At 39.1% G+C, this 20464-nt stretch overlaps 1 protein-coding gene across 1 annotated transcript in view; it reads left to right on the top strand.

Moving 5' to 3' along the window:
* The window catches only part of TIPRL (TOR signaling pathway regulator), a 29650-nt gene extending 11362 nt beyond the window's left edge, over nucleotides 1-18288 (top strand). The window contains exons 4-7 of the mRNA XM_028111909.2: nucleotides 4157-4288; nucleotides 13039-13134; nucleotides 15434-15496; nucleotides 16736-18288. Of these exons, the coding sequence (XP_027967710.1) occupies nucleotides 4157-4288; nucleotides 13039-13134; nucleotides 15434-15496; nucleotides 16736-16879 (435 nt within the window). The 3' untranslated portion in view covers nucleotides 16880-18288. The remainder of the gene's footprint in view (nucleotides 1-4156; nucleotides 4289-13038; nucleotides 13135-15433; nucleotides 15497-16735) is intronic.
* Nucleotides 18289-20464: the final 2176 nt, after the last annotated feature.

The raw sequence follows: 20464 nt of genomic DNA, 5'->3' as shown, positions 1-20464 counted from the left end.
TGTGTTCCTACTCTCACTGTCTCTCTCTGTCAAATAAATAAATAAAATCTTTAAAAAAAAAAAAAAGAAAAAGTTAAACATAGAGTTACCATCTAAGCCAGCAATTCAACCTCCCCTCCTCCCCCCGGCATGCACTCAAGAGAATTGAAAAACCTGTACCCATGCAAAAACCTGTACCCAGCTGTTCAGGGCAGCATTATTCATAATAGCTAAAATGTGGAAAACACCCAAATAATCATCAGTAGATAAACAGAACTGGTGTATCCAGACAGTGGAATATTATTTAGCCTTGAAAAAGGACTGAAGTGCTGATAACATGCTGCAACGTGGACGAGCCTTGGAAACATGCTAAGTGAAAGAAGTCAGACACAAGACACACGTGTGTGATTCCAGAATAATTTGCAAAAGAGACAAATCTATAGAAACAGAAATTAGAGTAGTGGTTTCCAGGGGCTAGGGGAAGGGGGGAATGGAGAGTTACTGCTAATAGGTATGGGGGTTTCTCTTTGGGGTGATGCAGTGTTCTAGAGTTAGTGGTGAGGACTGCACAATCCTGTGAAAATACTAAAAACCACTGAATTGTACGCTTTCAAAGGGTGAATTGTATAGTATAGAAGTTATGTCTTCATTTAAAAAAAATCACCACGTAACAGTAATTTCACTAACGGTATGTACTATAGAAACAAAAAGAAAAAATTTTTCTTATGTATATTATATATATATGAAGATAAATATATATCTTATGCGTGTATATACACACACATGCACTACTTTCAATAATTTTTTTTTAAGATTTTATTTATTTATTTGACAGAGACACAGAGAGAGAGGGAATACAAGCAGGGGGAGTGTGGGAGAGGGAGAAGCAGGCTTCCCATGGAGCAGGGAGCCCGATGCGGGGCTCGATCCCAGGACCCTGGGATCATGACCTGAGCCAAAGGCAGACGCTTAACGACTGAGCCTCCCAGGTGCGCCAAGATAGCTAATGTTTTATTTAGGTTTTGAGGGTTATAGAGTCTACGTTGCAGCTGCTGAGCTGTGGTATTATAGTTGAAAACAGCCATAGATGACAAGTAAATGAATGGTCATGGCTTTGTTTCAGTAAAATTTTACTTAGGGACATGGAAATTTGAGTTTCATATGGTGAAATATATATGAATTCATATATATGTTCGTATAATGAATCTGAATTTCATGTGTCATGAAATATTCTTTTTTTAACTGTTTTTTCCAATCATTTAAAAAATGTAAAAATGATTCTTAGCTCACAATTCATGCGAAAATAGGTGATGGGCCACATTTGGCCACATCTGGCCTACAGGTCTTAGTTTGCTAACCTCTGGTTTGGGACCAGAGTTTGAGGTTTCTAGGCCTGTAATATAAGAAGTTGTGAAACCAGTGTAGCATTATAGGGTATCATCCCAAAATTGGGAGGGGCGCAGGGAATTCTCCAAGGTCCCTGTCCTTTGTGAGCACTGAACAGTGATGGAGCCAAAAAAGAGCAGAGCCCAGCCTTTCCCCTGGATCAGCTGTTCCAGATACCTCCAGGCCCCAGCCAGCCAACTACAGGCTCACCTTGCCCTTTTTCTGGGCTCCAGTCCTTTTTCAGGTCTCAGTCCAGTAATGCTTCTGCATCTTGACCATTTGATGACCATTTTCTTAAAAAAACTTTTTAAGAAGTTTTTGTTTTGGGGCGCCTGGGTGGCTCAGTTGTTTAGGCAACTGCCTTCGGCTCAGGTCATGATCCTGGAGTCCCGGGATCAAGTCCCACATCGGGCTCCCTCCTCAGCGGGGAGTCTGCTTCTCCCTCTGACCCTCCTCCCTCTCATGCTCTCTGTCTCCCATTCTCTCTCTCGCAAAATAAAATAAAATCTTAAAAAAATTTAAAAATTAAAAAAAAAAGTTTTTGTTTTTTCATTCAGCTTTTAAGTTGTCTTCTGCAAGAGGATTTGTCTGGGTTACTTATTCTGATAGTACTAGAAGCCAGAAGTGTTTGATCTGTTTTCAACTGAGCTGTTGGTTTTGGTTTTTTTCCCCCTTTCTTTTCAGATGCCTGAGTTTAGGGAGGACATAAATAGAGTTGAGGAAGAGAAAATATGTTTTAAACATATTTGTCCTTGCAAATGAAGAAGGAGGTATAAATTAAATATGATGAACATCCCTAACCCGTGTTTTATCTAATTATTTTCTGTCTTTCAAGTATTTTGTAAGAACAAGTAAATGGCAAACAGATTCATTTTTTTCAGTCCCTTGTGAAGGTTTATATGAAACATTAGTGAAGTAGCCATTTACTAACGAGAAAATGGATATAACGATTGGTTAACTTTTTGGAAGTCAGATATTTCTATAAGGAGGATCTTACGATGTGTTCCTTTGAACTAAAGCTAAATAAAAAGTAGGGAGCTTAGAAGTTGTGTTTATATTGACTGAAGTTTTATGCTCTTGGCAGTCCTAGAAGCACCAGCTTTTGTCTTAAATAGAATACAAACATGCAAGTGACACAAGGCGCTGGTTGTGCTGCTCTATCGCCTCCCCTCACCTCCCTTCCCACTCCCAATTTTCACCTTTGTATGTGGTCTCAGGTCTGCTCCAGACACATTTTTTTTTAAAGATTTTATTTATTTATTTGAGAGAGAGAGAGAGAGAATGAGAGATAGAGAGCACGAGAGGGAAGAGGGTCAGAGGGAGATGCAGACTCCCTACTGAGCGGGGAGCCCGATGCGGGACTCGATCCCGGGACTCTAGGATCATGACCTGAGCCGAAGGCAGTCGCTTAACCAACTGAGCCACCCAGGCGCCCATCCAGACACATTTTGGAAAAAATTGCAGAGGGCTAAAGTGTTATCTGTGAGCGAACATGGAAGAACTCTGGACATTTTTTTTCACCTCTTGGGACTCCTGTGCACACTGCTACTTGTCATCATAATCTATTCCCCCTACATCACATAATACTCCTTTAAACTATTCCCCCACCCCAATCCATGCAGTCTCTTGAACATCCTTTATCATATTCCTCTAATTCTTGTCCAGTTTTCTCAAACTACTCTCCATTTTGTAATTCTGTCCATGAGTCAAATTACCTCATCATGGCTACTGAGGAAAGTAAAATAATAGCTGCCATTTACTGAACACCTGTGGTTTGACAAGCATTGTTGTGTGTATTTATGATACAACTATGTCAAAGAATAGAAAAGCTGAACATCTTTTAGTGAAATTGGGTGGAGTAAAGAATGATATCTCAGATCCTACTCTTAAGCTGTTAGGAGATGCTTGGACTTAGTAAGCTACTGATAGGATTTGCCTTGTTAACATTGTTGATGATGCTCTTGTTGGGTTGTGAATATGTGTGTCTCTGAGCTACAAAATAATACAGTGGAGAAATGGCCAGCATCTTCTAAAGCCCTTTGGAATGCTAGAGTTTTTCCCTCAGAATTTCTCTGAAAGTTCTTATTTACCTCCTTACTTAAAACACTATTTTGTTGGTAGGTTTGGGGAAGTGAGGCTGGGAATCTAAAATATAGAACAAGATTCTAATGGGAAGTTTTTGAGTTCCAAACCAGTGTCTTAAAGGTGGACTTTCACAGCACAAAACTGCTTGGGACATCTATGATAGTAGTTCATCACACTAATTTTCAGATGATTAATTTTCTCATAATCACAACAGAACACTTGATTTGAATTTGACTGTTATAAAAGATGATGAATTTTTACTCTGTGTTTTGTGAAGCTCCAGCACCAGCCAGCTGTAGTTCCTTAAGTTTTTCAGGCACAAGGAGCATATCTCGTCTTTTTTTTTTTTTTAAAGATTTTTATTTATTTATTTGACAGAGAGAGAGAGAGAAGGAACAAAAGCAGGGGGAGTGGGAGAGGGAGAAGCAGGCTTCCCGCTAAGCAGGGAGCCTGATGCGGGGCTCGATCCCAGGACCCTGGGACCATGACCTGAGCCGAAGGCAGACACTTAACCGCTGAGCCGCCCAGGCGCCCCCCGCCCCCCCCTTTTTTTTTTTGCATATCTCATCTTTCATGTCTACTGATGACACCCAAAAGTAGAACTGTGTGCTCTGGCTATGAAGACAAGGCTGGTAGGAAAACTATTTTCCTGTGACCCTAGCTCTTTAAATTCGTATGTGTTCCTTCTTGAATTTTTTTCTTTCAGGTTGTACCTACAACAGATCATATAGATACAGAGAAATTGAAAGCCAGAGAACAGATTAAATTTTTTGAAGAAGTTCTCCTGTTTGAGGATGAACTTCATGATCATGGAGTTTCAAGCCTGAGTGTGAAAATTGTGAGTACTATGATTTTTGTTTAAAATTAACTTCCTTCTTCCATTCTTACCATTGGTCAGAAATATAAGACTCACTTAGAATCACACTGTCTTAACATGCTATCATGTGAAGTATCATTTGGGTCTAGAGTACATCTTCATATCCATTATAAAGTTCACAAAACCTTAGTATATTCCTAAACTTTAGCCAAACATTTTCTTTTAAGAGCTGCCTGGCTACTTTGTAGTTTGTCTGCTTACTATTTAATTTGAATGAAAATTATGGCTTAATTTTCACTTTTGAATTAAAGATTCTGTTGAAAGGATCTGCAGATAGCAGCATGGATGTTAGAATTTCGGTGTCTCAGAAACTGCACTTGCATCTTGAGCACAGAAATGGAAAACAGAAATGACACGTGTGAATTCCCTTCTCCTTTTGTATTCTTTTCTGTCTGGAGGACTACTTCCATTTACAGTGTTATTGGTGGGACATCTTTAAAAAGAATAATACATAGCTCATTAGCAGTTATTCATATGTGTTTACTGTTAGGTCATAATTGGGTTTCTAACACTTTATAGAAAAATTTCAACTGAAACTTTGTATTACATGCCTTATCCCTTAAGACCCAGCTAAAATGTCATCTCCTCTGTAAGGCACACAACAGCTCCCCTAGGCAGAGTTAAATATTCCTCTGCCAGAGCCCTATCAGTACTTTTTTTTTGAACCCCTTGATTATAGCACTTATCATTAGGTCTGTCAAAGGCAGGGCCCCAGCATCAGAAATTGTGGTTGGAGCATAATGGCTGTGGGTGTTGTGATTGAAATGATAAGAAATGAAAACAATAGATCAAAACAACAATATGTTTTAAAGTTAGGTTTTTCTATACAATCACAGAATTTCGGAATGATAACGAATGTGTAGAGAATCCCTTAGTCTAGCTTCTGTGTTTTATAGACAAGGCCCAAAAGTTTGGTTTATCTAAGGTCATGAAACTAATTAATGACAGTTTTCTTTGTACCATCTAATATCTATCATTATTCTGCCATTAGATAATTGTTTTATTAGCACCTTACTCCCTTGTTCACCTATAACCCTCCCCCAATTAAGCTTTTGTCATTTAAATTTGTTCACTTTCCAACTCATCCAGTCATGCACCTTTCTACTTGCCCACCCACCTACTATGACTAACTGACTGTGTGAAATGTTCCTTGTGGGTTTGCATATCTGAGTATGCATTTGTATCCAAATAGGTGGCTATATGGGGAGCCCATGTGTTTTTGTGAGTGAAGGAGTTGGAGAGGATGGGCATAAATGTATTATGTGTGTACCACTGTAGATAGTAGCTAAGTCTCAGTGAGGAACAACATCGTCCTAACATGTTCTTTCATTTTACCTTGTGTAACTTTTTATTTTGTATTTTTGTTTATTTTTTATTTATTTTTTTAAAGATTTTATGTATTTATTTGTCAGAGAGAGAGAGAGAGTGAGAGACAGAGCACAAGCAGGGGGAACGGCAGGCAGAGGGAGAGGCAGTCTCCCCGCTGAGCAGGGAGCCCGATGGGGGGCTCGATCCCAGGACCCTGGAATCATGACCTGAGCTGAAGACACGTTTAACCGCCTGAGCCACCCAGGCGTTCCTATTTTTATTTTTTTTAAAAGATTTATTTGAGAGAGAGCACATGCACAGGTGGGGGAGGGGCAGAGGGAGAGCGAATCTCAAGAAGACTCCACTCTGAGCTCTCACAGCCCCATGCGGGGGTTGAGCTCACCACCCTGAGATCACTACCTGAGCCAAAACCAAGAGTCACACGCTGAACTGACTTCACCACCCAGGCACCCATTACCTTGTTTAACTTTTTATTTTAAAGATTTTATTTATTTATTTATTAGAGCATGCACACAAGTTGGGGGGGGGGCAGAGGGAGAGGGAGAAGCGGGCTCCATGCTGAGCGAGGAGCCAGAGGTAGGGCTCCATGCGGGGCTCCATCAGACGACCCAGAGATCACGACCTTAGTGGAAATCAAGAGTCTGATGCCCAACCAGTAAGCCACCCAGGTGCCCCCAAATGAAGTTCCTTCTATAGAAGCAAAGATTAGCCTGGTAGATATAAATGTAGGTAAGAAACCAGGAATGTGGTGCCTGAGAAGCTAAGGAAGCAGAACTTTTCAAGAAGGACATGAAAGTATCATGCTGTAAGGAGATCTTAGAATGGAATCTTAGAATGGGATGGTGTCCACTCGACTAAAAACCTTGTTTTTGGTTTTAGCAAGTAAGATACTGTTATTCATCTTGACAAGCTCAGTTTCAGTTACACGGTGAGGGGGTAAGTGAAAGATGTGGAGTTGGAGACAAGGAGTAGACCAAACTTCCAAAAAGCTTCCTGGATAAGAAGAAACAGAGATGTGCCTACGAGAGGATGTGAGGTGAACAGAAGTGTGTGTGTTTTAAATGTGGGGAAAACTAGGGGCACCTGGGTGGCTCAGTCGGTTAAGCATCCAACTCTTGATTTCGGCTCGGGCCGTGATGTCGGGGTCCTGGGGATGGGGCTCCCTGCTTGGCAGGGAGTCTGCTATTCCCTCTGCCCTTCCCCTCACTCTCTCTCTAATGAATAAATAAAATATTTAAAAAATATATGGGGAAGACTAGCAGGTTCAGGTGCTCACGGGAAGGAGTCAATTTTACAGAGAGGGGAAAAAAATGAATGGAGTGAGGTTTCAGAGGATGAGGAGGCAGGGAGGAAGGGAGGGCTTTGAGCCTTTACTGTCTGTGAGACACTGGGTCGGAAGAACTCCAGTCTTCTCCTCCTAGGTTTCTCCTTTACTCTCACACTCAGAATGCTTCTGACATCAGATGTGTAGATTTTATCCCCCGCACCAAGAATTCTGCATCCTCGGAGCTTTACTTTTGGGAGGGGTTACTTATGGTAGTGGAGAGTCAGATGAGTAGGGCTGTAGTGAATTACCTAGGATTTGTCTCATGCTTGCGTGACTTAGCTGATGCCAGCACCTCGAAGCATGGCATGAATAGATTCAGCTCAGGGCCCTGACACAGATGAGAGCCTTAATCCTTCGGCATCTCAGAGATGCCGGTAGGAGTAGCTACTGCCCAAGTTGGGCTGGTTGATGTAGGAGACCATGCCCGGTGGATCCAGCCCCCTGAGTGCCGGCCCCCGACCGGCCCCCGTTTCCTGGGGTATATAGAGGTGTTCACCAACCTGGAAACTCTCTGAACCCCATACTCTTAGGATTTTATGGATTTATGGAGGCTTCCTCACATGGGCGTGGTCAGTTATTAACTCCATTTCCAGCTCCTCTCTTCTCTCTGGAAAATGAGGGTTGGAACTGAAAATCCAAGCTTCTAATCATGGCCTCGTCTTTCTGGGGACCATCCCCACCCAGGTGCCCATCCAGATTTGCTTCACTAGAACAAAAGATGTTCCTAAGTGCTCTTATCACTTAGGAATTTACAAGTGTTTCAGAAGCCCTCTGTCAGGAACCAGAAACAGAGACCAATATATATATTTTCTATTATTTCACAGACACCATGTTAGATACTTGTCTATATTATCTTCTTATCCTTGGGGAAATTCTACACAGTGAGAGGAAATGGAGGGTCAGAGATATTAACTAACTTGTCCGAGATCAGTCACACAGTGGATCAGTCTGACTCTGCCTCTGCTCATAATCTTCTAGGATCTAGCTCATGGTAGGAAGGATTAGCCTTAGACAGGAGAGATGCTTCTTCCGTGGTGATAGGAGGAAAGGGGCACAGGATGTAGGTAAGCCTACCGCTAGTCCAGTGATGCCCAAACCTGGAGTTTTAGCAGAATTACGTAGGCAGATTAGAGATTTAGTTATCTCTTAACACAATGGGACAAAGAATATTCCTTGTTTGACTATCCATAGTACACTTGGGTTAGACACATGGGAATGGAGAGAATAGGGCAGGAAAGGCTTTTTAGAGGAGGTGGTCCTGATCTGAGTTCTACGTGTGTAAGTTTGTCCAGCCAGGCCAGAGAGAGGGCTGGTGGTAGAACACAGTGACAGGGAGGTATTTTCTGGGCGGGCTCTTTGTGACATCTGTGCCAGTAGTACAGGCTGTCTAGTCACCAGCCTGCGCCTGAGTGTGAAGGACCACCACCATCCCGGAGCCCCTGCTGGGCCCTTTCCACTTAAGCTCACTTGAGGCCATTTAATTTAGAGCATTTTCTGACTTTACATTTTTCCCAATTGCTTTCAGATAAAATGTGAACCGTCTCAGATTATTTTTAGTTTAACAGAGCCCTCTGAGGAACTTCTAAAAATAAGTATAAAATTTTAAGGACTACCTTATATCTTTCCCCATGGCTAGGACTTTGATTGGGGGTATGGAATAAACAGCTGACTCTTGAACAGTGTGGGAATTAAGAGTACCAATAACCCTCCCTCAGAAGTTGAAAATCTTTGGGGTGCCTTGGGGGCGGGGCTCAGTTAAGCACCTGCCTTCAGCTCAGGTCATGATCCCAGGGTCCTGGGATCGAGCCCCACGTTGGGATCCCTGCTTGGCGGAGAACCTGCTTCTCCATTTCCCTCTGCCACACTCCCTACTTGTGTGCACACGCACTCTCTCTCTCAAATAAATAAAATCTTAAAAAAAAAAAGTTGAAAATCCTTGTATAACTTTTGACTCCCCCAGAACTTAACTACTAATAGCCTACTGTTGAGCAGAAGTCTTACTGATAACATAAACTGTTGATTATACATAGTTTGCATTTTATAAATTTTATATAATGCATTCTTAGAATAAAGTAAGCTAGAGAAGAGAAAATGTTATTAAGAACATCATAGGGCAGAGAAAATAGAGAAGAGAAAATTTATCGGAAAAAATCAGCATATGTGGACTCCCACAGTTCAAACCCATGTTGTTCAAGGGACAACTGTATAGATTTCTTTCACTTTCAAAACGTTCTTGGAATTATCTGGGATAATGGTAATAATATTCATTGCCTTTACTTGGTATCTTAATCTTGGCCAGAAAACTGCTAAAAAGGTCTGTAGAATTGTAAATCTAGTTGTTTATGAATGTTTGGTTTTTTGGTTTCCATAATAATTATAAAACACTCAAAAGAAATGATACTGCAATGTGGAAGCTGCTTATATAAACAAAGTAATTTACTTTAGATTCCTGATACTGTTAGATAGAGCCTTTTAGGTTGCTTTTAATTTATTTGTTTCAGGTTTTGAAGTGTTTTTACCATCTTAATTTTTAATTCTAAACCTAGACAGTTTTAATTAAAAAAAGAAAGTTTCCTATGGCACAGATCCCCAGGAAGAAAGAGTAGATTTAGAGCTCTGTGCACCATGAGGTCTGGGTGGTTTTTGGATTTGTTTCGGAGTTTTGATAATTTTGTGTGAGTAGCATTACCTATATCTAATTACAGGATATTTCAGAAATTAATTTGTGTTTTGTTTTGTTTTTTAAGATTTTATTTATTTGTCAGAGAGAGAGAGAGAGAGAACACAAGCAGGGGGAGCTGCAGAGGGAGAGGGAGAAGCAGGCTCCCTGCTGAGCAAGGAGCCCCTTGCGGGACTCCATCCCAGGACCCTGGGATCATGACCTGAGCCAACCACTTAACTGACTGAGCCACCCAGGGGTCTCTGATTTGTTTTCTAAATTAGATTCTTTCAGCAATGTTTGTTTTTAGGTTAGGATTTTGTGTTCTAATATACTGCCCTTGGTAGGGTTTACAGCTGATAGGACTCCTCTGACAAAGATCTAAAGGAAACCTATTTTCATGCTAATATGTAAGTTTTTAGCTTTCAAAGGAAATAAATTCCCTATCTCCCAAATACTGACAATGCTGTTATCTTCTGTAATGGTTTTTACAGCTAATGGTTAGTTCCATTCTGAGTAGTCAGGAGTGAATGTTGTCTACCTTCTACTTCCATGTTTTACTTAAGAGTCCAAGTATACCAGGTAGGAACATATCTTTCATCTCTGGGGACAAAATGTCCCACAATGCCTGTGCAGAGGTAGCTTTCGTTGAAATGTAGTCGTATTGAAATGCCATATTTTACAGAGACAGAGCCTAAGAAATTGTTTCTTCACGTCCCCTATTTTTATAGATGAAGAAGGAGACCTTGGGTGGTTTAGTAACTTGCTCTAAATTAGTGGTTCTCAACCTAATTATACACATTGCGCCATTGGTTTTTTTGTTTGTTTGTTTTTTTTACCAAATACTTTAAGCATCCCCTCCCTTTTACTACCCTGAAATGTAATTCATAGATCATGTAACCCATCTTCTTTCCAATAAACCAACATAATGTCCTAATTATAAAATAAAAAAGGACATTGATTTAGAATAAAATAGGTATTTCAGTATGTAAGTGCATGATATGACTGCACTAAAAGACGTAACGAAGTAGTCAGGTACATATATTTGCATACTGACTCACTGTGAAGCCGCAGCTAGAGCTAGACGTGGGCTGGCAGAGGTGCCGGGTGTCAGTGAAGGACTCCGGTGACACGATCAGGACTGCCATCGGTGATGGAATTTTTCAAAAATGGTGGACAGCCCTTAAGTTCCAAGTGAAGCAAAGTATAATGTTTCCTTCATTTGCAAAGTAATTGTGTTCCTGGGAATTGAGTGAATTTTGCATTTATATGTAAAACAGAATTCGGTTCTAAGGTCAGATCGATATAAATTGTTTTGTTTTAAGCCATGTGAATGCCAAGTAAGATATTTGGAAGTTTTCTGGGATGCAGGATTGGACTTTGTTGTGTAGTATTGTCTTGTGCATTATAGAACATCTAACATCTCTGGTCTCCAACTGCTAAATATTGCAGTTGCTCATCATTGTGAGAAAAACACCCTCAGAAATTTCCAAACATCCCCACACAGTTGAATTATGCAACTGGGACTAGAACTTGGGTCTTCTAATTCCTAGTCTCCCCTCTGCCATGCTGAAATGATTGCTTCCTGTGTTGGGCCCAGTGTGAGTGTTAATAATTAATTTGGAAATTTGAAAAAATGTTGCCAATCAGTCTTTTCAGTAATTACAAGTAGCACTCTGTCAAGTAATGATGTGCTTCCCAGTCAGTTTGCTGTGACACAGCATGTTGTCATAGGTCAGGTTCTTCCTCCAAGCTTTTCTTTATTCTAAGTCTTGCTTTTAAGTCTGTTGCTGATAATCCCATCAGTTTGCAATGTGACTGTGAGCCTTTTCTCCAGCAAAGATAGTGCTAGGCTCTCTTTCAGTGAGCACCCACTGTATGCCAGCTACCTGTCAAGGCAGTAGGGACACACAGTGATGAACAAAACACTGTTCACTGTTCATTCTCACTCTTATGGAGCCTACAGTCAGGTGGAGGGACATGGGCTTTAAGCAAGTAAACACATAAATGGATGTAATTATAAATCTGTTAGCTTATAAAGGGAGTGGAGAGAAGATAACAGGAGAAATCTGTGATTATGGAATGGTAGGAAAGGCTTATCTGTAGAAGTAACATTTACACTGAGATCCGAAGACAAGTAAGCATTAGGTCTGGCCACAGGGTGTGTAAAGGTCCTAAGGCAGGGGGCACATGGGTGGCTCAGCCAGTTAAACGTCTGACTCTTGATTTTGGCTCAGGTCACGATCTCAGGGTCCTGGGATCGAGCCCCAAATCGAGCTCTGCACTCAGTGAGGAGTCTGCTTCAGATTCTCCCTCCCCCCTCAAATAAATAAGTAAATCTTAAAAAAAAAATGGTGCTAAGGAAGGAGAGCTTGGCCCCTGGCTGTTGACAATCTAGGCAGTAAAGCCACTGTTATTAATGGGTTATCTTGTTATTTCTTCACTCTTCATTAATGTTGCTCTGTGCTTGTATGGAATTGCAGGCAGTTCCCTGAATATATCTTGCTATTTCATGTCTCAGAACTTTTTATACATGCTCTTTCCTCTTCTTGGAATTCTCCTTCCCCACCCCCAGCTCTTCTTCCCATGGTCAGCTTTCCACCGCCTTCTCTGACTCTCTTCAGCAGATGAGATACTTCTTTCTCTGAGTGCTTTGTGCATCCCCCCATTACTATAGCTACCACATCCTGTTTCTCTGTTTCCGTCTTTGATGAACTTCCTGACCATTGGGATTGTGTCTTTTTTCTTTTTTAAGATTTTATTCATCTATTTGACAGAGATAATGAGAGAGGGAACACAAGCAGGGGGAGTTGGAGAGGGGGAAGCAGGCTCCCTGCTGAGGGAGAATGTGTAGGTGATGCAGATGAAAGATGTTAAGAACATGTTATAATGATCTGATAAACCAGTCTCTGGCAGTATGAGATAGTACTTAATTCGTTGCACTGAGTTAAACCATTCCATTTAAGGTCTCTTCTCTTTATTTAAGGTAAAGTGAATAAGAGACAAGTAACAACAAAGAAATAGGTTATTCTTTCATTTTGGTATTACTGATGTTGACATCTACTGTAAGTACTGTCAATTTTTAAAGTGAACATTGTAATTTTCACATTACTTAGGTATTTTTTAAGTCTTTTTAACCTCAATATCTTTTGACCTAAAAAATATTTTTCTATTGTAGGAAACCCAAAGCCAGGATGTTTATATTATAATATAATATATTGTGCCTTAGTTGAAGCTATGACAGAGAACCTCTAGTTTAGAGATTTCAGTATACTGCTAATTCAGCCTTCCCCTGATGCGTTTAAAAAAATTTATTTTCAAAAAAAATCACTTTATTTTAGCAAAGTAATAACATATTTAATTTTCATTAAAATATTACCTTACTATTTTTTTCAGAGAGTAATGCCTTCTAGCTTTTTCCTGCTGTTGCGATTTTTCTTGAGAATCGATGGGGTGCTTATCAGAATGAATGACACAAGACTTTACCACGAGGTATCTGTTCTTATTTAATGAATATACTAGTTGATGTTGGGCTTGTTCATGTTGCTTCATTGTCTGAGAATTTGAAATGAAATAATGCTTTATATTTTATGGCAGTCCTTCTAGCCTTTAAGATTGGGTGTTCTGCATTCACTGTTGACTGCACAGTTAACGAAACAGGACATCTTTTCTGAAAGTTCTGGTAGCTAAAAATGTTTTCTAAAAGATACTCCCCAGTGGGGGATGTCTGATGCTTCTAAAAAAACCCTCATGTGTACTTAATCTGTATTTAAGAAAACTGTCCCTTAACTCTTAGCTTTATCATATGTATTGTTTATATAATGTCTTAATATTAAACATACCAATCACATGGCCTCCTGAAAGTTTGTATTACATAATCATTTTGACAGTTGTTCTAAAGTTTGAAAGCTCTGTACTCCATCTGAAGGAACTGTTGACATACAAGGTTTTCAAAAAAGTGTTTGGAAAAGGGGGAGGCTTAACTTGAATCATGGAAATTCCTCTAGTAGCTTATAGCGGCCTGTCCTTTTGGAATGGATTTGTAACCTCTGATTTGTGATTGTGTAGAATGGTGAATTAGAGAAGAGACCGCCAGTAATCAGTAGGGCAATGGTAATAACTGAACTCTCACAACCACCCGGTGAAATAAGTGCTATATTATCTCTGTTTATAGCTGAGGCTATTACAGCAAAGAGATTAGGTCACTTGCCCAAGTTCTACAGTTAATAGTGGTGCAAGTGGGATTTGAATCCAGTAAGATGGAGTTGGTTCCCAAATCCTGCACTTAAGGATGGGTGGGTTTTTTTCCTGGAAAAACTATGATTTTTTTCTTTTTGAAAGTGGTAGCAAAGTACTAAAGATAGACTGCATTTTTCTGCCTCAGAAAAGTTGAAATCTAAGTTTTAAAAATGCTTATGCTTTAAATCAACAGTATTTCTTAGGAATTTAGCCTAAAAATATTCTCATGTACAGTGATCCACAAATATTAATCAGGCAGTTGTACAGAGTTATTTACATATATATATTTATGTATATAGATGGACGTCTGTGGTAATGCTGTTGTTTATAATCGCAGAAAGAGAAGGAAGGAGCTTAATGCCCACTGCAGGGGCACTGATTTGAATTATTTAATTTACATCCATATAGTAGAAAAGTACACATCCATTAAAATTAAAATGAGTGGCAGAGAGTTACATTGAACTGATGTGTAAAGGTATGCATCTCAGTGTTGAATTTTAAAAAGTGAGTATGAACATATATAAGATTTTGTATAGAGATTTCTTTTTTTTTTTTTTAAAGATTTTATTTATTCGTTTGACAGAGACACAACGAGAGAGGGAACACAAGCAGGGGGAGTGGGAGAGTGCCCCCGTATAGAGATTTCTAAATGTTAAGGATAGTGATATCTATAGAAGCAGTGGTCACTCTATACTTCTATATTATCTGATTTTTTTTTCAGTGAGCATTAATCTGTTTTTATTGATTTAAGATTAAAATTTGTATTTATTAATAGAAAAGATTAAACTTCTTAAGGGAGTTTATTCTTGTGTGATTTTTCTTTTATTGAATAATGTTTCACCAAAAAAAAAATTGTAATAAATTGTTTTCTAAAACCTAACTTTAAAAAGTTTGAAATGGGAGAAGTTAAAGCACTAAAAGTATGATTTATTAGATAAGCAATTTGACAAGAATTTTATGGAGGGCGCCTGGATGGCTCAGTCATAAAGAATCTGCCTTCGGCTCAGGTCATGATCCCGGGGTCCTGGGATCAAGCCCCACATCAGGCTCCCTGCTCAGGAGGAGCCTGCTTCTCCCTTTCCCACTCCCCCTGCTTGTGTTCCCTCTCTCACTGTGTCTCTCTCTGTCAAATAAATAAATAAAATCTTAAAAAAAAATTTTATGGAAATGGGAGAGAATAAAATTTAAGCTTTTTTTTTTTTTAAACATGAGAGTAGCCATGGTTATGTAGGTAGATGATAACATAGCTTAAGGAGAAGATGTAGTTCCAAACATGAAGTAATATTAAAATCTCTTGCACATATCATTTGCAGATATGCATATTTTTTTCACACAAAGTAAAACTTTTGCTTGTATTTCTCTTACACAGTAATTATTAAATCTGTTTACATATGATATCATTGTGATTTATAGAGATTCGCCTTAATAATTAAGAATTCTTGGTGAGAATTTGTTATCTCATTGCAGAATGAGATATTCTTGTCAGACTTCATGCTGCTTTTGTAACAATAGAAATAGATTTATTGCAACCTTTTTTTATTTTTCAACATAGGCCGACAAGACCTACATGTTACGAGAATATACATCACGAGAGAGCAAAATTGCTAATTTAATGGTACAGTATTTTAATATCAGTTTTTAGAAGTTGACTTTTAATGTTCATTTGGTATGTTTCTACCCAAATCTGCATCCCTAAATCTATCGATTCACCTAATAAGCCTCTAAAAGATAAATCCTACTGGAGCGTAACTTTTCTGAGCTCACCTCAAATACAAAACCAGTTAAAGTTGTTGTAGGTACCAGAGCCATCATCTAATCTAATTTCCACTTTTTATTCTGGAAAAACAGACCCAGAGGTGTGTGTAACAGAGCTATTTGGTGGTGGGTCTGCAACTGTTCTTTTCACTTAGCACCTTGTCACCCTGTAATTTCTTTCTACCCAGTCTACTTTTTCCTTCTTAAAATGTGGTAATTTTGTACCAGACCTTGTTTTGGCCTAATTTTCTTTCTTTTTTGCTCCCCTGGGACTTGTAAAGGGCTTCTGCAAATCTGTAGGATTCTATAATAGGTTGCTTCAAAAGTGATACCTTTTTGCAAATATCACTGTGATTTAGAGAGATTGGCACCCCTAGTGCTTATTTCTATGTGGGTGTAGAGTATACGTGGGTTAGAAACATTACTTAGAATCCATTGTAGAACACAGCCTGGCTCTATCTGAAGCTAGTGCTTTCAAGGTACAAAAACATCGAGGGGATTAGATTAAGATGGAGTAAATTTTTTTCTTTAAGTATGGAACCCAACATGGGGTTTGAACCCATGACCTTGAGATCAAGACCTGAGCTGAGATCAAGAGTTGGATGCTTAACCGACTGAACCACCCAGGCACCTCAAGATGTATTAAATTCTTAATACATCTGTGATAGCATTATAAATAACATATCCCTGTGAGTTTTGAGGAAATCATTCAGTAAGAGGGCTGCATAATTCGGTAACAAGAGATACCTGTTACCATTAGAAACACCTTATGATGTTCCTCACATACATATATTACAGCTCATTTTAAAATTGGTGTGTTGGGACGCCTGGATGGCACAGTTGGTTAAGCATCTGACTCTTGGATTTGGCTCAGGTCATGCTCTCAGATCCTGAGGTCAAGCCCCACGTCGGGCTCTGTGCTCAGCATGGAGTCTGCTTGAGATCCTCCCTCTCTGCCCCTCCCCTCCGAAATAAATAGATAATTCTTTAAAAAATAGAATAAAATTGGTTTGCTGTATGAATACTTGAACCAAAGCATTTCGAAAAGGTACCAATGAGATAAGTGAATATGTGCTAATATGATTTATGTGTTTCCCAGCATGTTTCACCTTCCCTCTTCACGGAACCTAATGAAATATCACAGTATTTACCGATAAAGGAGGCAGTTTGCGAGAAGCTACTATTTCCAGAAAGAATTGATCCTGACCCTGCAGATTCACAAGAAAGTACACTAGTGGGATAGAATGTGATACAACATATACTCACCATGGAATCTGACTGGAGACCTTAGCTATTTGGAGGGGGTATTTTTATTATGAGAATTAATCGCCTTGTTTATGTGCAGATTTTCTGTAGCCTTAAAGGAAAAAAAATAAAGGATTGTTGCAGGCAGGTTCCACTCAGCTGCTGTTTGTACTGTCTATCTTCAAATTCATATTCCAGATTTATATTTTCTGGAGTTAAATTTGGATTTCTGAATTATTACAAAGTGGGATCTCACTAGTAGTGATGTGTGTATGTCTCATGAGCAGTGGGCATAATCTGCATCCATCATGAAACACTGTCTTCTACCATGAGGAGGTTAATGTAAATCACAGAATCACAGCACCTTGTGACTTTCACGGGATTCCTGATCGTGCATGTTAATGTACCAGCTCTTTACTTTTGGGCTTTTTGATGTTTATTCGTACTTATGGAGAGTCCTGAGTTGCCTTTTAGGAAATTGGTGTTGTACTTTAATGATCTTTACCCACAAATTAAAGAAAAAAATATTTCCCCTCTAAATTTAAATTGGCTTTTGAAGCCTTTGAGAAAATTTCAGACACAGAACTAAATAACCTAGGGTTTTGGGAAACTGAAGGTGTTCTCTCCGTGGACACACCTGAACATGGTTTGCCAGCCACAGGTAGGATGTCAGAGCTGTCCTTCCTCCATCTTTAGGTGCTTTTTCTTATGTGTGGTTCTACTTGTACTGATGTTTTTTACTTCATTTTCCATGCAACCTTGGAATGAATAAATCCTTTGGATATTGAATTTGTATTGTTGTCTAGCTAATTTTATTAGCTAAATTTTGTCACAAGTGATTTTGGTATTTGTTTGCCTTCTGCTACATCACCTGCAAGGTATAGGAAATCAGGATTTTGTTGGCTTTAAGAAAATACATGGCATGTTCGCTGTATATTAAATATACCTGTATTTAATGTTTTCTCTTAGGACAGAAAAGTGTATATATTGTGCTCAGCCTTCTGTTGTATTTTATTTGCCTTGCGGATTTGAACAGAATAGACTATTCATACTAGATATAAGAAATGAAAAACTTGTAAGAATATTCATTAGTTGAAGTTTCTGGGCAACATCATTATATATATTCTTAACTTGAATCAGTTGTCTTAGTCTCTGAGTCGGTTTAGATGACTTATTTTCAGAATCTATTGCTAAAAATTGTGGGAAATTAAAAGAATTGACCTTTTTTATAGAGGGTGGGAAGTTGATAGGATGAGTGTACTTCTGGAAGCTCCTTTAGTTTATTTCTGTGGAGAATACCCAGAAAACCTGTATTTGCCCTTTGCTAAATAAGACATATGCCATTTTATATTTATTTGTTTCAAGTGTCTTTTTGTAAGAAAAGAATAAACAATAAGGAATTCCTGATCTATGTTTTGCTATTTCATTTATTTCCGTTTTTCCTGAAGCTTAATTAAAAAAATGGTTTGGTATACTTCTTTCATTTGTGCTCTGTTTTGAACTTGGTCAGCATTATAGCCAGATTCTGCTGGCAGATTATCATGAAAATCTAAAGATAGTCCAGAACATAATCCCCCAGTTTGGCTTTTGGGCTCTTGTTCCTCTTTCTCAGCCCTCTCCTCCCACTACTTCTGTGGATGTTTTAATCAGCCAGTGTTTGCTGTATGATGAGTTAGTGTTTTTGAAAATAGAGATACCTGCCATTAATATCATTCCATTTAGTTTTAAGTGCTATGTGTCCAATATGGCACTAGGCAGAAGGCATTACAGTAACGAAGAGCCATAGTATATGTCTTCACAGAGTTAAAGATTAATGGAGGAGACAAAGTAAAAATAATTACAAATTTTAATAAGTATAATGATGGCAATAATACCGATTTCAGAAAATAACAAAATCACCGTTAGTAGAGGTAGTCAGAGTTCTGCTTCTGAACAGGGTGTAGAAAGCTGCAAGAGACTGTCACTCCTAACTTCACAAGGAAAACTGGAGAATCTATAAAGTTACAGCTTTTGTTGACCATGTCAGAGAACTGAGGTTGGGGGACAAAGCAAACTGAATCCCAAAGCATGATAAGTCCTCCCAACAGGAGGTGGGACATATACGTTTCATTTTAGAAAGAACACTAAAGACACAAGTGGCCACTATACAAGCAACTAAACATAATCTAGAATGTGGGATTCCTAAAGGAATTTAAGAATTTGGAATAGCTGAGAGTTTCAAATAAGGGGACTACACACACACACACACACACACACACACACACACACACACTTCTTTCCCAATGGCCTACACCAAGAGCTCATAAGAAACCCTGGGTGCAGAGCAGGGGACCAGAAAGTTCCTGTCAGTGGTTCAGTCATGCAGGAGGTAATTGGCTACTGTTGATGTATAGGTAGATAGGAAACCCTGCCCCTTCCCCAGACCCTTTTCTTGAAGGATGTAAAAACTTTAGGCTGCTGAGGGAGGTGCACCAAATCATATCACCCCTACCAGGGCACAGGCAAAAATCTATTATTTCTAGGGGAGGAATAAAGACAAAATCCATTTGCCTCCGGGGAGTAGGAAATGTTCTGCCTTTGGACACAGGCAAAGAACCATTACTGCTGGAGAAGAAGTACAAATAGCCTCCAACCTTGGAGGAGGGACAGAAAAACGTGGGCCCAGGATCCTACATGGATAACAAAAAGATCTGCTCCTATGGTGGGGTGGGCATGAAATTCGCCCAACAGTATAATGCACACTGTCTTCAAGTGTATATAGAACATTCACCAAGGGAGAGAATATTCTAGGCCAGACAACACTTGAAGTCATATGAAGTTTGTCCTCTGACCCTAACAAACTAGTAAAACCCAGTAACAGAAAGACATCTGGGAAATCCCAAATAACTTACCATGAGAGAAATTAAGGAAGTAAACGAGTAAACGGAGACAAATACCATGTTTGTAGAATGAAAGACTCAAGATGTTAATATGCCAATTCTCCCTGGATTGATCTATAGTCAATGTAATCCCATTCAAAATCCTAGCAGGCTTTTCATTAGAAACGTGTAAGATGATTCTAAAATGTATATGGAAATCCAAAGAATCTAGGTAGCCAAAACAATTTTGTAAAAGAGAAAAGTTAGAGGATTCAAATTACCTGATTTCAAGATTTAGTTTAGAGCTACAGTAATCAAGACTGTGTGGCAACTGTGTTAGGATTGACATAAGGATCACTTGAACAGAATAGTGAATCAAACTGGCCTACACTGGGACGCCTGGCTGGCTCAGTCTGAAGAGCATGCAGCTCTTGATCTTGGGGTTGTGAATTCGAGTCCCATGTTGGATATAGAGATTATTAAGAATAAACTTAGAAAATTGATTTACACATATATGTTTGATTTTGAACAAGACACAGATAATTCAATGGAGAAAGTCTTTTCAACAAATAGTCCTGAAACATTTAGACATTACATGCAAAAAGTGAATCTTGAACCTTACCTCATATCATGTACAAAAATTACCTCAAAATGAATCAGAGACCTCAATGTAAAACTTAAAAAGGTTGTGGAAGTAAACCAGAAAATCCTAGGCATTTGGGGAA

Source organism: Eumetopias jubatus, unplaced genomic scaffold (assembly GCF_037043125.1).
Source record: "Eumetopias jubatus isolate StellerSeaLion01/CBP00866 unplaced genomic scaffold, mEumJub1_p1.0 scaffold_12, whole genome shotgun sequence".
Classification (NCBI taxonomy): domain Eukaryota; kingdom Metazoa; phylum Chordata; class Mammalia; order Carnivora; family Otariidae; genus Eumetopias; species Eumetopias jubatus.
Note: the sequence above shows the minus strand (reverse complement) of the source record. Positions and strands in the feature narration are given on the sequence as shown.